Genomic DNA, 17,378 nt, shown 5'->3' with positions numbered 1-17,378 from the left:
CGGCACCCCCACACTGGTGGTAAACAATAGTTATGTCCCTCCTTCCTTTGTTTTAAAAGGAGACAAACTACAATCTCTGCAGCCAGCTGGATATGAAATATGTTTCAATGTAACCTTCCTTCCTAAATGACTGAAACATTAGACTCTTTTGGGATTTTTTCGCTGTAAAATTATCCCTATATTATTACATACTGCACCTTTAATGACTGATTGAGTGCAAAGTAAAAATAAAGGTTCAAATGGCAGGTGCATTCAATCAGGCAACCAGAAAGTAACCAACAAAAATTCTTGAAAAGGAGTACTAGTAACAGTACTAATTACTTTAATTTTACATACCACAAAATTTTTATATTTAATTAAGTTTCAATGTTTTTTTTAGAACTAAAAGGTTTCATTATTCTATTAGTTTATATCTGCGATCAAATAGTTCTGATATTTGTTTTACAGGAAGAACTCATCCATCATTAGTCCACCTCCTGCATCAAATGACAGGTAATTCCACATTTAATCACACATTTTACACATAGAAATGTGTGTTTACTGGGGGGTGGGACTTTAACGCATTAATTATGATTAATTCATTAGAAAAAATGACGTGTTGAAAAAGTTCATGCATTTAATCACAGCTTGAAATTCAAAAAGACAGAACCTTTGTCATTGCACGGATTCCGGGTACGCCGATTTCATGACACACACACAACAAAGCAGCCCTGCTCTGGGGTCTCATTTATCAAACATTGCTTAGAATCCTTGCTAAAGCCGTACTTAAGCTCAGCAACAAACAAAAAAAAAAGTACTCACGCCAAGTAGGTTTGTGATCTATCAAACATGGAGTACGCAAGCTGCACGCAAGCTCCGCTTCTTAAATCAGAGACTAACGAGAATGTTTCTCAGCTGCTTTTTAGTCACATCCCGCCCTCACCACGCCCAGTTACTGCCATAAATGGTCAATGCAACGTGCCTTGTGGACATCATGCATATACATAAGCCGGCTGTTGCAGCGCTCCACCAATGACGATGGCGACCGCAGATCAAGGCAGATCAATGAAGCGCAATTTCACAGAAGCAGAAGTTGAGGTACCTGTGGGTGAGGTGGAGAAATGAAAGGAAGTGCTTTTGCAAAACAAATAAGAGAAAATCCACGGAGTGGCACAGCGTTGCTGAAGCCGTCAATGCTGAGTTCTTCAGAGAGATCTGTGGCGGATATAAAGAAAATGGTCTAATCAGGATTCAATCCCCAGACTTCCAGGTGAAAGTCACGTGCACCAACCAATCAGCCAAACCGAGATCTCCCTTGTCCAACTAGCCAGGGCGCATCATCAATTGGGTCACAGTGACAGGACACACACTGTCACAGACGCATGACATTCTGTCTCAACGTCCCCCTGCTGATATTCTGCATTCCGTATTCTGCGCTTCAGGCTGTGCGTTTGTGTGTGTGTGTGTGCATGTATGTCTGTGCGCGCGTGTGTGTGTGCATGTGGGGGGTCTTGTTCTGTGTGAAAACGAAGCGGTACAAGTGATAATGCTGCAGGATGTCATAATTGTATCTTCTCAGCAGCAGCACTGCAGGTGCTCTCCATGTCCAAAATGTGTGTAAGCCAGGTCCTTAGTCAACTTAAAGTTGCGCACATTTTTCCACTAAGTTTTCTTTCATAAATCCCAAAGTTTGCGTGGAAAGTTGCTTACGCAGTTTTCCGACCCTGTTTTGTGCGTAAGCAAGCTTGATAAATGAGGCCCCTGCTCCTGAAATAGAAGCCTTGCTCGGACTGATGCAGCGTTTGGGAATGTCGGCCTTTTGTTTTAACTTGTAAAAAACACTTCCTGAAAATTACGGAGTCCATCACACGGGCATTTTTAACACTAGAACACCCAGAAAGTTGTCATTTTTTGTTATCTAGGATCCGCAGTCACTTGGGGATGGATGCCTTTGTTCTGTAAATGTGGCAATTACATGTGAATCAGTGGTGTAGTGACAATTCATTCAAAGATTCAAACACTTCAAGTTCCAAAATGGATGTTGTGGAGCTGTGTTGACGCGGCTCTGCAATATCGCGTAGACATCGGGGGCAGTCCCACTGAACTGGCAGACCGGAGCGGTGGTCCCTTTATTTAAAAAGGGGGATCGCAGGGTGTGTTCCAACTACAGGGGGATCACACTCCTGAGCCTTCCTGGTAAGGTCTATTCAGGGGTTCTGGAGAGGAGGGTCCGTCGGATTGTTGAACCTCAGATTCAGGAGGAGCAATGTGGTTTTAGTCTCCTACAGCTGCTGGAAACTCTGAAGCTTTTCACAGATTCTTTGTTGATAGTGTCAGGCATTAGAGCAGTTATTTCTGGTAACTCTATTGACCCTGTTCCTGTTCCTCCGTCACCACCCACCCTGAGCTCCCTCAATACTGTTTCATACTCTGAGCTGAATAAGCTAGTTGCAAGGCAGAAGCCATCTGGCTCTCCACTTGATGTTCTACCGCCTCGTCTCTGGAAGGCTGCCTTTCCGTGCCTTGGCCCTTCACTTGGTCAGATTATCAATGGGAGCCTCAGCACAGGTGTGGTCCCAGCTGCTTTGAAAGCAGCAGTTATTCGGCCGACCCTGAAGAAACCTGGTGCTGATGTCTCTGTGATTGAAAATTACAGGCCTATCTCTACCCTGCCTTTTACGTCAAAACTGCTTGAGAAAGTCGTTTATCAGCAGCTGGTCTCACATTTAGCTGATTCTGATCTGTTTGAGGTTTTCCAATCAGGGTTCAGGTCTGGCCATAGCACAGAGTCAGCTCTACTGAGGGTCTTAAATGACATCTATCTATCACTAGATCAGGGTACATCTGTGGTGCTTCTGTTGTTAGACCTGACAGCAGCCTTCGACACAGTTGACCACGCGATTCTACTCGATCGCTTGGAACGATGGGTTGGGATCAAAGGGTCAGCTCTGGATTGGTTTAGATCATATCTCCACAACAGGACATTCTGTGTTAAACTGAGTGATGTTTTTTCTTCTTGGGAGGGGTTCCGCTGGGGGGTCCCGCAGGGATCAATCCTTGGTCCTCTTTTGTTTGCCATTTATCTGCTACCTCTGGGGTCAATCTTTCGTAAACATGGCCTATCATTCCATCTCTATGCTGATGATTGCCAGATTTACTCTCCATTGTGTCAGAAGAAAAGGTCACTCTATCCAGTCCTTTGTGTCCTGTGTTAACGAGGTGAAGTCTTGGCTAATGGCCAACTATCTGCATCTGAATAAGGGAAAGACAGAGATCATTGTTTTTCACCCCAACAGCAGGAATGTGGATCGTTATGTTGACCTTGGGCCTCTTTCTCCCTACTCAAAACCAGTTGTGACCAGTTTGGGGGTGAAAATTGATGCTGGACTTAAATTTGATGCTCACATCAACTCTGTGATCCGGTCCAGTTTCTTTCACCTGAGACGCCTTGCAAAAATCAAGCCCATGCTGTCAAGAGCCCACCTGGAGCGGGTACTCCATGCTTTTGTAATTTCTAGGCTTGATTACTGCAGCTCTCTATATGCAGGGTTGTGTCAGTCATCACTGCGTCGCCTTCAGGTTGTGCAGAACAGCGCAGCTAGGTTCCTGACTGGGACCAGGAAACGGGACCACATCAGTCCGGTTCTGGCCTCTCTGCACTGGCTTCCGATTTCCTATCGCTCACAATTCAAAATACTCGTCTTTGTTTTTAATTTCTTCCAGGGTGGTGCTCCCCCCTATCTGGCCACACTCCTGAACAGACATTCCCCATCACGCGCTCCTCAAAGCCTGCTCGTTGTCCCTCGTTCTAGGTGTCGTACTCGCGAGGACCGGGCTTTCTCAGTCCTAGCACCGTCACTATGGAACCAGTTGCCACCCTCAGTTAGGCTGTCCCCATCGCTGCCAGTCTTCAAGAGTCGCCTAAAAACCCACCTCCTCCACTTGGCGTTTCCTGAACATGTTTCAATTTGGCCCTCTTTTATGTTGACTTTATCTCACAGTTTTCATTAGTTCACTTTTTCCCTTGTTTTACACATTTGTCTTCTACTAGAATGTTTCACCGTTTTTGTAATTTGTAATCTATAATTTGAATTGCTTTTATTTTCTGATTTATTCACTTTATTTAACGTTGTACTGTTCCTTGTTCAGCGCCTTAGGCTTCCTGACAGGGTTGCGGAAGGCGCTTTATAAATAAAGCTTTGATTGATTGATTGATAGTCCTGGCCGTGGAACACTGGACCAGCTCTATACCCTTAGGGGGATCCTGGAGGGTGCGTGGGAATTTGCCAAACCAGTCTACACGTGTTTTGTGGATATGGAGAAGGCGTTTGACCGCGTCCCTCGGGGGGCCCTGTGAGGGGTACTCCGGGAATATGGGGTACCAGGCCTTCTGATATGGGCTGTTAGGTCCCTGTATGACCGGTGTCAGAGCTTAGTTCGCATTGCCGGCAGTAAGTCGGGCTCGTTCCCAGTGAGAGTTGGACTCCGCCAAGGCTGCCCTTTGTCACCGATTCTGTTCATAACCTTTATGGACAGGATTTCTAGGAGCAGCCAAGTTGTGGAGGGCATCCGTTTTATCAGGTCTCTGCTTTTTGCGGATGATGTGGTCCTGTTGGCTTCATCAGAACGTGATCTTCAGCTTTCGCTGGAGCGGTTCGCAGCCGAGTGTGAAGCAGCTGGGATGAGAATCAGCTCCTCTAAATATGAGACCATGGTCTTGATTCGGAAAAGGGTAGAATGCCTTCTCCGGGTCAGGGATGAGGTCCTGCCCCAAGTGGAGTAGTTTAAGTATCTCGGGGTCTTGTTCACGAGTGAGGGAAAACTGGAGCGTGAGATCGATAGGCGGATTGGTGCTGCATCTGCAGTGATGCGGGCGTTGTACCGGTCTGTCGTGGTGAAGAGAGAGCTGAGTCAGAAGGCGAAGCTCTCGATTTACCGGTCGATCTACGTTCCTACCCTCACCTATGGTCATGAGCTTTGGGTAGTGACCAAAAGAACGAGATCGCGGATACAAGCGGCCGAAATGAGTTTTCTCCGAAGAGTGGCTGGGCTCTCCCTTAGAGATAGGGTGGGAAGCTCGGTCATTCGGGAGGGGCTCGGAGTAGACCCGCTGCTCCTCCACATCGAGAGTAGCCAGTTGAGGTGGCTCGGGCGTCTGGTCAGGATGCCTCCTGGACGCCTCCCTGGTGAGGTTTTCCGGGCACATCCAACCGGGAGGAGACCTAAAGGTAGACCCAGGACACGGTGGAGGGACTATTGGGCCATTCCCATCTGTACCGGGTCGGCCCGGGCCGGGTAGCCCCAGTCGGCCCCAGCCTGGCCCGGTTGATTCCACACATCCTTGCCTTAAGCCCATGTGGGCTGATTCTACCCACCAATCAGAGGCTTGCTCTAATGGAAGGTGTGAATTTGCTGTCAGCGGTGGGCGTGTTGGCCCTGGTCGGCCTGAAGCAGACCCCCTCGAGAAGAGGGTTGAGAATGAGCCTTGGTTGGCCCGGAAAAATACCAGGCCACCCAGATATGTAAACAACCTACGCTACCCGGCCCGGGCCGACCCGGTACAGATGGGAATGGCCCATAAGTCTCTCACCTGGCCAGGGAACGCCTTGGGATTCCCCCAGAGGAGCTGGCCCAAGTGGCTGGGGAGAGGGAAGTCTGGGCCTCTCGCCTTAGGCTACTGCCCCCGCAACCCGACTCCGGACAAGCGGATGGATGATGGATGGATGGATGGATGGATGGTTAAAGAACAAAATATTACACCAAAAGAAAAAACATTCAATTAATTTTTCATTTACTGCAAAATGCAACTTTTAAAATTTCTTTCTGCTGTTGTTTTCTACAGAAGCTTCTCCACCGTTAGTCCACCTCCTACAACCGACAACTGCAGGTAAATATTATAACTGAACATGCATTTCACACACAAGGTTTGTTGTTGGAGCGTACATTTTCAATACAGACGTTGATAATGTAATGATTGTTTTTATGAATGAAAGTTAAACAGTTTGTCAATTTTAAGATGAAGTTAAACTTGCAAGATTCATGCATCCATCAAATGAACACCACAGCTAAATGTGTGGGCTTAAACACAACATTGCAGGGCATTTGTACCATTTTTCGGTGACACAATAAACATGTTTGCTCATGTCATGGAGATAGGCTGAAATTACACGTCCAAACTGTTTCTGAGGAGTTTGGCCACTGTACGTCCAAGTGCATAAAGTTAGAGTCCAATAAATGGTTGCAAAATAAAATAGTTTGAAGTTTATCTATTGTGTCTTTAATTTGTTCCCTTCTTTATTCTGTCAAAATATTCACAGAAACTCCTCCTGCATCAGTCCGCCTCCTCCAACAGAAAACAGGTTTTATTCCCACATTTGAAAAATATTGCTATAGAAATGTAAAGTATGTGTATTGTTTAAATAGTAATTAGTTTTTATTTTATTGGCGATCAGAAAGTTAAAAAAAAATAAAAATGACAATTTAAGCTCTAATAAATTAATGAAAATTGGTAAACAAAATTATTATAAATGACTAAACTTTAAAACCTAACCAAGTTGTTTTCATTTCATCAGAAAACCTCATGTTATTCCAGTGAGATCCTTTCCAGAGCTCTTTAATTTACTTTATTTACTGAGTAATCTGTAATCTATTAAGTTATTCCTGCTGTGAACAATGCATATTTTGTTTTTACAGCAACTTCTCCACTATCAGCCCATCTCCTACAACCACAGATGACAGGTTTGATTTGTACATTTGATAAATACATAAATTTTATTGTCAAAATAATACTGATACTGACTTCTGCAGAAACTCCCCCAGCATTACTCCACATCCTGCAACAAACATCAGGTAAGCCCACGACTGAACACTAATTTGACACATTTCGTTGTTGCGGCATCTATTGCATAGATTCTCCACCAGAGGGCAGATGACATAACTGGATTATGGCAGATTTTAATAATCCGGATGCATAAAACCAGACTTGTTTTATATGATTTTGTGAAAATAGTCTACAAGAAGCAGCCTATATGAATATTGATAAAATAGAAAATGTATTTTGTGTCCTCTCAAAAATTTCTGACTTTTACAGGAACACATCCGGTACTGCTCCACCTGCTGCAACAACAGATAACAGGTTTTTATTCTCACATTAGATTGCAAACCTTACAGTTTGGGGGAAAGGATGAATTTAAATGATCATAAAATTAAATAATGTGTAAAAGGTTAAAGGTGCATTATGTAGAAATGTAGTAAAATGACATCCTGCGCTAAAATGTGGTTACTGCAACCACTTTAAGCAACTCTGGAGCTTGTTAACGGCCATCGTCTAATTACAGTTATTGGCGCTGTAGCATTAGCTCTCAGGAGACACGGCACCCCCACACTGGTGGTAAACAATAGTTATGTCCCTCCTTCCTTTGTTTTAAAAGGAGACAAACTACAATCTCTGCAGCCAGCTGGATATGAAATATGTTTCAATGTAACCTTCCTTCCTAAATGACTGAAACATTAGACTCTTTTGGGATTTTTTCACTGTAAAATTATCCCTATATTATTACATACTGCACCTTTAATGACTGATTGAGTGCAAAGTAAAAATAAAGGTTCAAATGGCAGGTGCATTCAATCAGGCAACCAGAAAGTAACCAACAAAAATTCTTGAAAAGTAGTACTAGTAACAGTACTAATTACTTTAATTTTACATACCACAAAATTTTTATATTTAATTAAGTTTCAATGTTTTTTTTGGAACTAAAAGGTTTGATTATTCCATTAGTTTATATCTGCAATTAAATAGTTCTGATATTTGTTTTACAGGAAGAACTCATCCATCATTAGTCCACCTCCTGCATCAAATGACAGGTAATTCCACATTTAATCACACATTTTACACATAGAAATGTGTGTTTACTGGGGGGTGGGACTTTAACGCATTCATTATGATTAATTCATTAGAAAAAATGACGTGTTAAAAAAGTTCATGCATTTAATCACAGCTTGAAATTCAAAAAGACAGAACCTTTGTCATTGCACGGTTTCCGGGTACGCCGATTTCATGACACACACACAACAAAGCAGCCCTGCTCTGGGGTCTCATTTATCAAACATTGCGTAGAATCCTTGCTAAAACCGTACTTAAGCTCAGCAACAACAAAAAAAAAGTACTTACGCCAAGTAGGTTTGTGATCTATCAAACATGGAGTATGCACAGCTGCACGCAATCTCCGCTTCATAAATCGGAGACTAACGAGAATGTTTCTCAGCTGCATTTTAGTCACATCCCGCCCTCACCACGCCCACTTACTGACATAAATGGTCAATGCAAAGTGCCTTGTGGACCTCATGCATATACATAAGCCGGCTGTTGCAGAGCTCCACCAATGACGATGGCGACCGAAGATCAAGGCAGATCAAGGAAGCGCAATTTCACAGAAGCAGAAATGGAGGTACTTGTGGGTGAGGTGGAGAAATGAAAGGAAGTGCTTTTGCAAAACAAATAAGAGAAAATCCACAGAGTGGCACAGCGTTGCTGAAGCCGTCAATGTTGTGAATTCTTCAGAGAGATCTGTGGCGGATATTAAAAAAATGGTCCAATCAGGATTTGATCCCCAACTCCCGGGTGAAAGTCATGCATGCTAACCAGTCAGCCAAACAGAGATCTCCCCTGTCCAACTAGCCAGGGCACATGATCAATTGGGTCACAGTGACAGGAGACACACACTGTCACAGACGCATGACATTCTGTCTCAACGTCCCCCTGCTGATGTTCTGCATTCCGTATTCTGCGCTTCAGGCTGTGTGTGTGTGTGCGCGCCCATGTGTGTGTGCGTGTGGGGGGTCTTGTTCTGTGTGAAAACGAAGCGGTACAAGTGATAATGCTGCAGGATTTCATAATTGTATCCTTCTCGGCAGCAGCACTGCAGGTGCAGAGGGAGGTCTGGGCCTCTCGCCTTAAGCGGATGAAAAAGGATGGATGGATGGATGGATGGATGGATGGTTAAAGAACAAAATATTACACCAAAAGAAAAAACATTCAGTTAATTTTTCATCTACTGCAAAACGCAACTTTTAAAATTTCTTTCTGCTGTTGTTTTCTACAGAAGCTTCTCCACCGTTAGTCCACCTCCTACAACCGACAACTGCAGGTAAATATTATAACTGAACATGCATTTTACACACAAGGTTTGTTGTTGGAGTGTACATTTTCAATACAGACGTTGATAATGTAATGATTGTTTTTATGAATGAAAGTTAAACAGTTTGTCAATTTTAAGATGAAGTTAAATTTGCAAGATTCATGCATCCATCAAATGAACATCACAGCTAAATGTGTGGGCTTAAACACAACATTGCAGGGCATTTGTACCATTTTTCAGTGACACAATAAACATGTTTGCTCATGTCATGGAGATAGGCTGAAATTACACGTCCAAACTTTTTCTGAGGAGTTTGGCCACTGTACGTCCAAGTGCATAAAGTTAGAGTCCAATAAATGGTTGCAAAATAAAATAGTTTGAAGTTTATCTATTGTGTCTTTAATTTGTTCCCTTCTTTATTCTGTCAAAATATTCACAGAAACTCCTCCTGCATCAGTCCGCCTCCTCCAACAGAAAACAGGTTTTATTCCCACATTTGAAAAATATTGCTATAGAAATGTAAAGTATGAATATTGTTTAAATAGTAATTAGTTTTTATTTTACTGGTGATCAGAAAGCTACAAAAAACTTAAAAAATGACAATTTAAGCTCAAATAAATTGATGAAAATTGGAAAACAAAATTATTTTAAATGACTAAACTTTAAAACCTAACCAAGTTGATTTCATTTCATCAGAAAACCTCATGTTATTCCAGTGAGATCTTTTCCAGAGCTCTTTAATTTACTTTATTTACTGAGTAATCTGTAATTTATGAAGTCATTCCTGCTGTGAATAATGCATATTTTGTTTTTACAGCAACTTCTCCACTATCAGCCCATCTCCTACAACCACAGATGACAGGTTTGATTTGTACATTTGATAAATACTTAAATTTTCTTGTCAAAATAATACTGATACTGACTTCTGCAGAAACTCCCCCAGCATTACTCCACATCCTGCAACAAACATCAGGTAAGCCCACGACTGAACACTAATTTGACACATTTCGTTGTTGCGGCATCTATTGCATAGATTCTCCACCAGAGGGCAGATGACATAACTGGATTATGGTAGATTCTAATAATCCGGATGCATAAAACCAGACTTGTTTTATATGATTTTGTGAAAATAGTCTACAAGAAGCAGCCTATATGAATATTGATAAAATTGAAAATGTATTTTGTGTCCTCTCAAAAATTTCTGACTTTTATAGGAACTCATCCGGTACTGCTCCACCTGCTGCAACAACAGATAACAGGTTTTTATTCTCACATTAGATTACAAACCTTACAGTTTGGGGGAAAGGATGAATTTAAATGATAAAATTAAATAATGTGTAAACGGTTAAAGGTGCATTAAGTAGAAATGTAGTAAAATGACATCCTGCGCTAAAATGTGGTTACTGCAACCACTTTAAGCAACTCTGGAGCTTTTTGCCAGCCATCGTCTAATTACAATTGTTGGCGCTGTAGCATTAGCTCTCAGGAGGCACGGCACCCCCACACTGGTGGTAAACAATAGTTATGTCCCTCCTTCCTATGTTTTAAAAGGAGAAAAACTACAATCTCTGCAGCCAGCTGGATTTGAAATATGTTTCAATGTAACCTTCCTTCCTAAATGACTGAAACATTAGACTCTTTTGGGATTTTTTCTCTGTAAAATCATTCCTATATTATTACATACTGCACCTTTAATGACTGATTGAGTGCAAAGAAAAATAAAGGTTCAAATGGCAGGTGCATTCAATCAGGCAACCAGAAAGTAACCAACAAAAATTCTTGAAAATAGTACTAGTAATAGTACTAATTACTTTAATTTTACATACCACAAAATTTTTATATTTAATTAAGTTTCAATGTTTTTTTAGAACTAAAATGTATGATTATTCTATTAGTTTATATCTGCGATCAAATAGTTCTGATATTTGTTTTACAGGAAGAACTCATCCATCATTAGTCCAACTCCTACATCAAATGACAGGTAATTCCACATTTAATCACACATTTTACACATAGAAATGTGTGTTTACTGGGGGTGGGTCATTAACGCGTTAATTATGATTAATTAGAAACAAATGACGTGTTAAAAAAGTTCATGCATTTAATCACAGCTTGAAATTCAAAAAGGCGGAACCTTTGTCATTGCACGGATTCCGGGTACGCCTATTTCATGACACACACACAACAAAGCAGCCCTGCTCTGGGGTCTCATTTATCAAACATTGCGTAGAATCCTTGCTAAAGCCGTACTTAAGCTCAGCAACAAAAAAAAGTACTTACGCCAAGTAGGTTTGTGATCTATCAAACATGGAGTACGCACAGCTGCACGCAATCTCCGTTTCATAAATCAGAGACTAACGAGAATGGTTCTCAGCTGCATTTTAGTCACATCCCGCCCTCACCACGCCCACTTACTGTCATAAATATTCAATGCAAAGTGCCTTGTGGACCTCATGCATATACATAAGCCGGCTGTTGCTGCGCTCCACCAATATCGATGGTGACCGTAGATCAAGGCAGATCAAGGAAGCGCAATTTCACAGAAGCAGAAATTGAGGTACTTGTGGGTGAGGTGGAGAAATGAAAGGAAGTGCTTTTGCAAAACAAATAAGAGAAAATCCACGGAGTGGCACAGCGTTGCTGAAGCCGTCAATGTTGTGAATTCTTCAGAGAGATCTGTGGCGGATATAAAGAAAATGGTCCAATCAGGATTTGATCCCCAGACATCCAGGTGAAAGTCATCCATGCTAATCAATCAGCCAAACAGAGATCTTCCTTGTCCAAGTAGCCAGAGCACATGATCAATTGGGTCACAGTGACAGGACACACACACTGTCACAGACACATGGCATTCTGTGTCAATCTGTCCCCCTGCTGATATACTCATGTAGCGCAGCTCTTGTTGCGAATGACCACAGTACCAATTCTTCTGTACTGAAACAATTGCCCCTCAGGGATGATTAAAGTTTTTTTGAATTTGAATTTGAATTCTGCATTCCGTATTCTACACTTCAGGCTGTGTGTGTGTGTGTGTGTGTGTGTGCGTGCGCGCGCGTGCATGTGTGTGTAGGCGTGCGTGTGTGTACATGTGGGGGGTCTTGTTCGGTGTGAAAAGGAAGCAGCACAAGCAGGGTCAGATTTTCATTGCAGGGGCCCCTGTGCCCTCCACCCCACCCGGCCTCCCCCAACATTACTGTCACCCAGTAACACTTTTTAGACATTTCATAACATTGTCAATATTAAAAATCACGTACTTATGTTGATACAAATGCATTTACCTCCAGGTCAAAATTGTTTTATAACCATTTTCTTGTTGTGCCTCACTCATATGTCTTTCTTCCTCTGTCCTTTCTCTTTTCTCCTCTTTTTCTCTCTCTCTTCCTCACAGCACTCCTGTCTTCTCTTCTTTCTGTAATAACAAAAATGTTGTCAATCTGTGGGACAGTGGGGGCGAGTGAGTCTGCTGTAAAATGGATCCCACTGTCCAACTACAACAGAAAGTAACGCAGGATTATTTAAAAGATTATACAGTTATTGAAAAGTTTGTAAAGATGAAATATCTGCATGTTTTTTGTTTGTCTCCTGTTTCCTTCCTCTTCTTGTATCTTGTTTCCTTCCTCATCTTGTCTCCTGTCTCCTTTCTCCTTCCTCCTCTTGTCTCCTGTTTCCTTCCTCGTCTTGTCTCCTGGCTCCTTCTTCGTCTTATCTCCTGTCTCCTTCCTCCTCTTGTCTCATGTATCCTTCCTTATCTTGTCTCCTGTCTCCTTCCTCATCTTGTCTCCTGTCTCCTTCCTCCTTTTGTCTCCTGTTTACTTCCTCCTTTTGTCTCCTGTTTACTTCCTCCTTTTGTCTCCTGGCTCCTTCATCGTATTGTCTCCTGTCTCCTTCCTCGTATTGTCTCCTGTCTCCTTCCTCGTACTGTCTCCTGTCTCCTTACTCCTCTTGTCTCCTGTCTCCTTCCTCGTCTTGTCTCCTGTCTCCTTCCTCGTCTTGTCTCCTGTCTCCTTCCTCGTCTGGTCTCCTGTCTCCTTCCTCGTCTGGTCTCCTGTCTCCTTCCTCCCATTGTCTCCTGTCTCCTTCCTCCCCTTGTCTCCTGTCTCCTTCATCTTTTTGTCTCCTCTTGCTAGTCTCCTCTCTTGCCTTCAGAAAAACTGCTTTCTGGCCTTTCTATTGGTACATTCTTTTACAATGTCATCAAAGTCCAGATTCCTGATAAGCTGAGATTCAATAGCCATCAGTGACTGTGCACAGAGGTGCTGTTGAGTTTGTGTTGTTCTCAGTTCAAAGAAATTAGGGAAGATGGACTGTAGATTATTTTTAGCCCAAAAAGGATCCTGGTTCTGCTTATATTACATCAGCTATGTGGACTCTCTAGGGATTATTTTGAGCTGAGAGGTGCAGAGCTCTGATCGTTGACGGTCTCCAGACAGCTGCGTCCTGAGCACGGCCCCAGTAACATTCTCAAAGTGTCACCACCTCAAAAAACATATTAAACACCTGACCGTTTATGCTGGCTCATATCCTTTCATGTTATTTGTGCCTGATGCGTTTCGCTGCTGCGGAGCGCATCACCTGTTTCGTCCTCCGGTGAGTTCACCACACCGGTGCGGTCAGCTCTCGGCGCACTCCGCTATTTTTGCGGTCGGTAGATATTTTTTAACTGCAGTTCAAAGGTAATTCATGAGGTGAAAAAATATGCAGCCAGGTAGCAGTTTTTCTTTAGGATTGAGAGGAGATGCAGGAAGATAACAGACAGGGCAGAAAAATAGTCACATAAAAACTAGTTTGTTTTTGTACCTGGTGGTTGCAACAAACAGACACCATTGAAGGTAATCAGAAATGAGGAACAGAAAATGAAATTATTCTTTCAATGTTTAGAGCAGCAGGAACTCTGAGAGGCTGCAGGCGCATCAGTGAGTTTGCAGCCACTGCGCAGGAGGAGGGGGGGGAGAGGGCTGATTGAAGCAGGGTAACCGTAAAGATGCAAAAACTATCATTGTTAAAAGAATTATGTTTTAACTTAGAAAATGTGGGCGCAATTTTAATCACTTGTCAACTTTTTTCTCCAACGTTGACTGCTGCACACAAAAAAAAGACTGCTGCTTGCGTGGGCCCCTGGGCCTGTGCCCAGTTTGCCCGTATTATAATCCGACCTTGAGTACAAGTGATAATGCTGCAGGATTTCATAATTTTATCCTTCACAGCAGCAGCACTGCGGGTGCTCTCCATGTCCAAAACGTGCGTAAGCAAGGTCCTTAGTGAACTTAAAGTTGCACACATTCTTCCGCTAAGTTTTCTGTTTATTTTCATACTCAGTCCAAAAGATCAAAAATAACACGCATAAAAATCTACAGCTCAGAGTAAAATAAACATTGTCACAAATATTCAAGATCCATTGTGTGTGTGTGTGTGTGTGTGTGTTTAGGTGTGATTATTGTTTCATTTTTCAGTTGACTGATTTGTTTCCACATATCTTCCACTCCCACTCAATGTCCTTCCTGCATCTTCCACAATTATACTTGTAGCAGTGTATGCAGCGTGTCGCGCAATTGTTCTTGCACTGGATGGTCACCTGACACGTGACCCTTTCCCTGGGTGTGGTGTGGCAGGTTGTTGTTGTCAGCAACAACAGATAACAACTGGTAAACACAACTGGAAAAACACTGAGGAAAAAACTAGAACAGGAGAATAGAAGACTCTAAACAAAACAAACAAAAAAAATTAAACTAAGAAACACGCAGTGCTCAAAGGCACAAAAACGGAAGCTAAATAAAACATGAAGACACAAAAATTGCACAAAAAACAAGAAAGTGAAAACTGATGAGAAGTAAAAACTGAAATTATCAGAGGCTAGGGCTGGGAATGGCTGGACTGACCCTGTAATAAGGGTGTGAGTATGAAAGCTAAAAGATAATAAATAGAGGGACAGAAATGGCAATGATGCATAGGGAAAGAGGGGAAGAAACATAGGACAGAGGACATGAACATTTCCACATTTTTCAGGATCCCATGCTAACCTTATTTTTTTCATTTTTATTCTAATTTTTTATCTTAATTCTTCATTTTATCTTCAATTTTTTATTCTATTTTTACCTCTTTTAATTTTATTGTTCTTTTGAAGAGACTCATGCTTTTTTTAAATTAAGCGCTACATAAAAAATCCTTTCTTGTCCTTTGTGTGCTTCTGTGAAGTATTTGGACGGATATGTTCAGTTGACCAGATTCAAGACAAGTAAAGCCACTGGGCTAGCCTGAAGGAACAACCCCCAACACCCAAGCACATTCCATTGGCCATCATCTGTGGCTGTCTACATTGATCAGTGATTTAGTCATTGTGATCAAACCAAGCAGTCATTTGACAAAGCTCTGGTAGAGCTCGGGAATCAGAGCGTGCTGGGAGTTCTAGTGTTAGGATCTCTGATCTCACTGCTGCTGCTCGCATTCAGCGCCTGTTTTATTGATCTGCGCACCTGAAGATTTATAAAGTCAAGGTAAGCTAAATTCCTAATATGGTGAAGCAGTGACGTCATCAGACGGAATGGTGTTTTGCATTTAGCAGTAGTTTATGAATGTAGTCAGACGAACAGCTGGGGAAATGCTCCGTGTTCGCACTGCTCAGTGTTAAAGCAACAATAACGGTCCAAAAACTTTCTTGTAATTTTCTAAACAGTTCTGTCGGTTCACTATATTTTTCTGAGACGAGTAACTACCTATGCGTTATACGTACGTTACTATAATTAAGCCGCAAAGTGTGTCGAAGCGGTCGTCAGCTGATCGGAGCTAAAGGGGCGTCAGCTGATCTGAAGACTAGGGGCTGCATGACTTAATTTTTTTTTAAGTCAACTGTCAAGTAATGAAAATCGAGTCGACATTGACTAGTCGTCGATGACGTCATACACCTGTAGCGCGGCGGGGGGTGGGGGTGGGGGGTGTCGGTTGGTTCGCTGGAGGTTTTTTTGACGATTAAAATTGCGTCCACATTTTCAAAGTTAAACACATTTCTTTTAACAACGGTAGTCATGCTTCAGCCCTCTCCCCCCTCCCCCTGCACAGCGGCCGCAAACTCACTGGTGCGCCTGCAGCCTCTCAGAGTTCCTGCTGCTCTAAACATTAAAATAATTATTTCATTTTCTGTTCCTCACTTCTGATTACCTTCAATGGTGTCTGTTTGTTGCAACCACCAGGTACAAAAACTAACTTGTTTTTATTTGACTATTTTTCTGTCCTGTCTGTTTATTATCTTCCTGCATCTCCTCTCAATCCTAAAGAAAAACTGCTACCTGGGTTCATATATATTCACCTTATGAGTTACCTTTGAACTGCAATTCTAAAAGATCTACCGACCGCAAAAACAGCGGAGTGCGCGCTGGCAGCACCGGTGAGGTGCGTCACCGGAGGACAAGGTGATGCGCCCCGCTCCACAGCAGCGAAACGCATCAGGCACAAATAAAAGACAGAAAACATAATAGAAAATGAGCCGACATGATCGAACGCGTGTTAAATTAGTTTTTGAGGTGGCGACACCTAATTTGATAACATTACTGTGGCCGAGCTCAGGACGCAGATGTCTGGAGCGCGTCAACAATCAGAGCTTTGCATGCGCAAGCTTGTTAAGGTTAGGATGGGGGTGAGGGGAAGGTTAAATTGTAATAGGGTAAAGGTCACAATTTGGTCAAATGTACGTTTTACGGCGGACCTCAGTACCGACGCTCTGGCACAGCACGTCGCCTCCCGACGCGCAGGAGCTCGTCACCTGCTGTCTTTTCCGAGGACTGCATCTTGCCGGTCATTATCACGTGACAGCGACTAGTCGATGACAAGCGTAAAAAGTCACTACAGAGCCGTGAGGTTGACTAGTCGACTAGTTCATACAACCCCTACTGGAGACCCCGATGGGAGACCCGCAGATTCGCTGCTGCAGTCGTGAATCTGCAGCTATACCCTTCTTGATGTGAGAGCGGGACTTCCCCTGTAAGGAATGACGTCAGATCATAAATTCGATCATTAATTCCTAACTGTCAGTCAGTATCAAGGTGCCTGGCCTTGCAAGGAGACGTCTTTCGAGGCCAGGTGCCTTGGAACAGACTTGCGTCACGTGACCACGGCTTTCACGGCGGTCACGTAATGTTATGTGACATGGGAGATAACGTTATATTTTATACGTATTAGTTTAAATTTAAATATACAACAAGCTTTTTACTTTTTAAATTGTCTATATGTTTGTTAAATTAAATATAGAAGTGAGTTCCTACCTGCTAGCCA

The 17,378-nt window shown here is 42.7% G+C and overlaps 1 protein-coding gene across 5 annotated transcripts in view; it reads left to right on the top strand.

Moving 5' to 3' along the window:
- LOC107379683 (meprin A subunit beta) overlaps positions 1-17,378 on the top strand; it is a 40,764-nt gene that overhangs the window by 15,783 nt on the left and 7,603 nt on the right. For 3 of the 5 annotated variants that reach the window (XM_070551139.1, XM_070551137.1, XM_070551135.1), the window contains 13 exons: positions 448-492; positions 5,822-5,866; positions 6,297-6,338; positions 6,673-6,717; positions 6,787-6,828; positions 7,070-7,114; positions 7,798-7,842; positions 9,081-9,125; positions 9,556-9,597; positions 9,934-9,978; positions 10,048-10,089; positions 10,331-10,375; positions 11,053-11,097. In XM_070551139.1, coding sequence (XP_070407240.1) covers positions 448-492; positions 5,822-5,866; positions 6,297-6,338; positions 6,673-6,717; positions 6,787-6,828; positions 7,070-7,114; positions 7,798-7,842; positions 9,081-9,125; positions 9,556-9,597; positions 9,934-9,978; positions 10,048-10,089; positions 10,331-10,375; positions 11,053-11,097 — 573 coding nt within the window. The remainder of the gene's footprint in view (positions 1-447; positions 493-5,821; positions 5,867-6,296; positions 6,339-6,672; positions 6,718-6,786; positions 6,829-7,069; positions 7,115-7,797; positions 7,843-9,080; positions 9,126-9,555; positions 9,598-9,933; positions 9,979-10,047; positions 10,090-10,330; positions 10,376-11,052; positions 11,098-17,378) is intronic. The other 2 variants (XM_070551138.1, XM_070551136.1) reach the window with 2 other exon arrangements.

The sequence above is a fragment of the Nothobranchius furzeri genome, chromosome 5 (assembly GCF_043380555.1).
Source record: "Nothobranchius furzeri strain GRZ-AD chromosome 5, NfurGRZ-RIMD1, whole genome shotgun sequence".
Taxonomy (NCBI): Eukaryota; Metazoa; Chordata; class Actinopteri; order Cyprinodontiformes; family Nothobranchiidae; genus Nothobranchius; species Nothobranchius furzeri.
The sequence above is the reverse complement of the archived record's forward strand: the minus strand, read 5'-3'. Positions and strand labels throughout refer to the sequence as shown.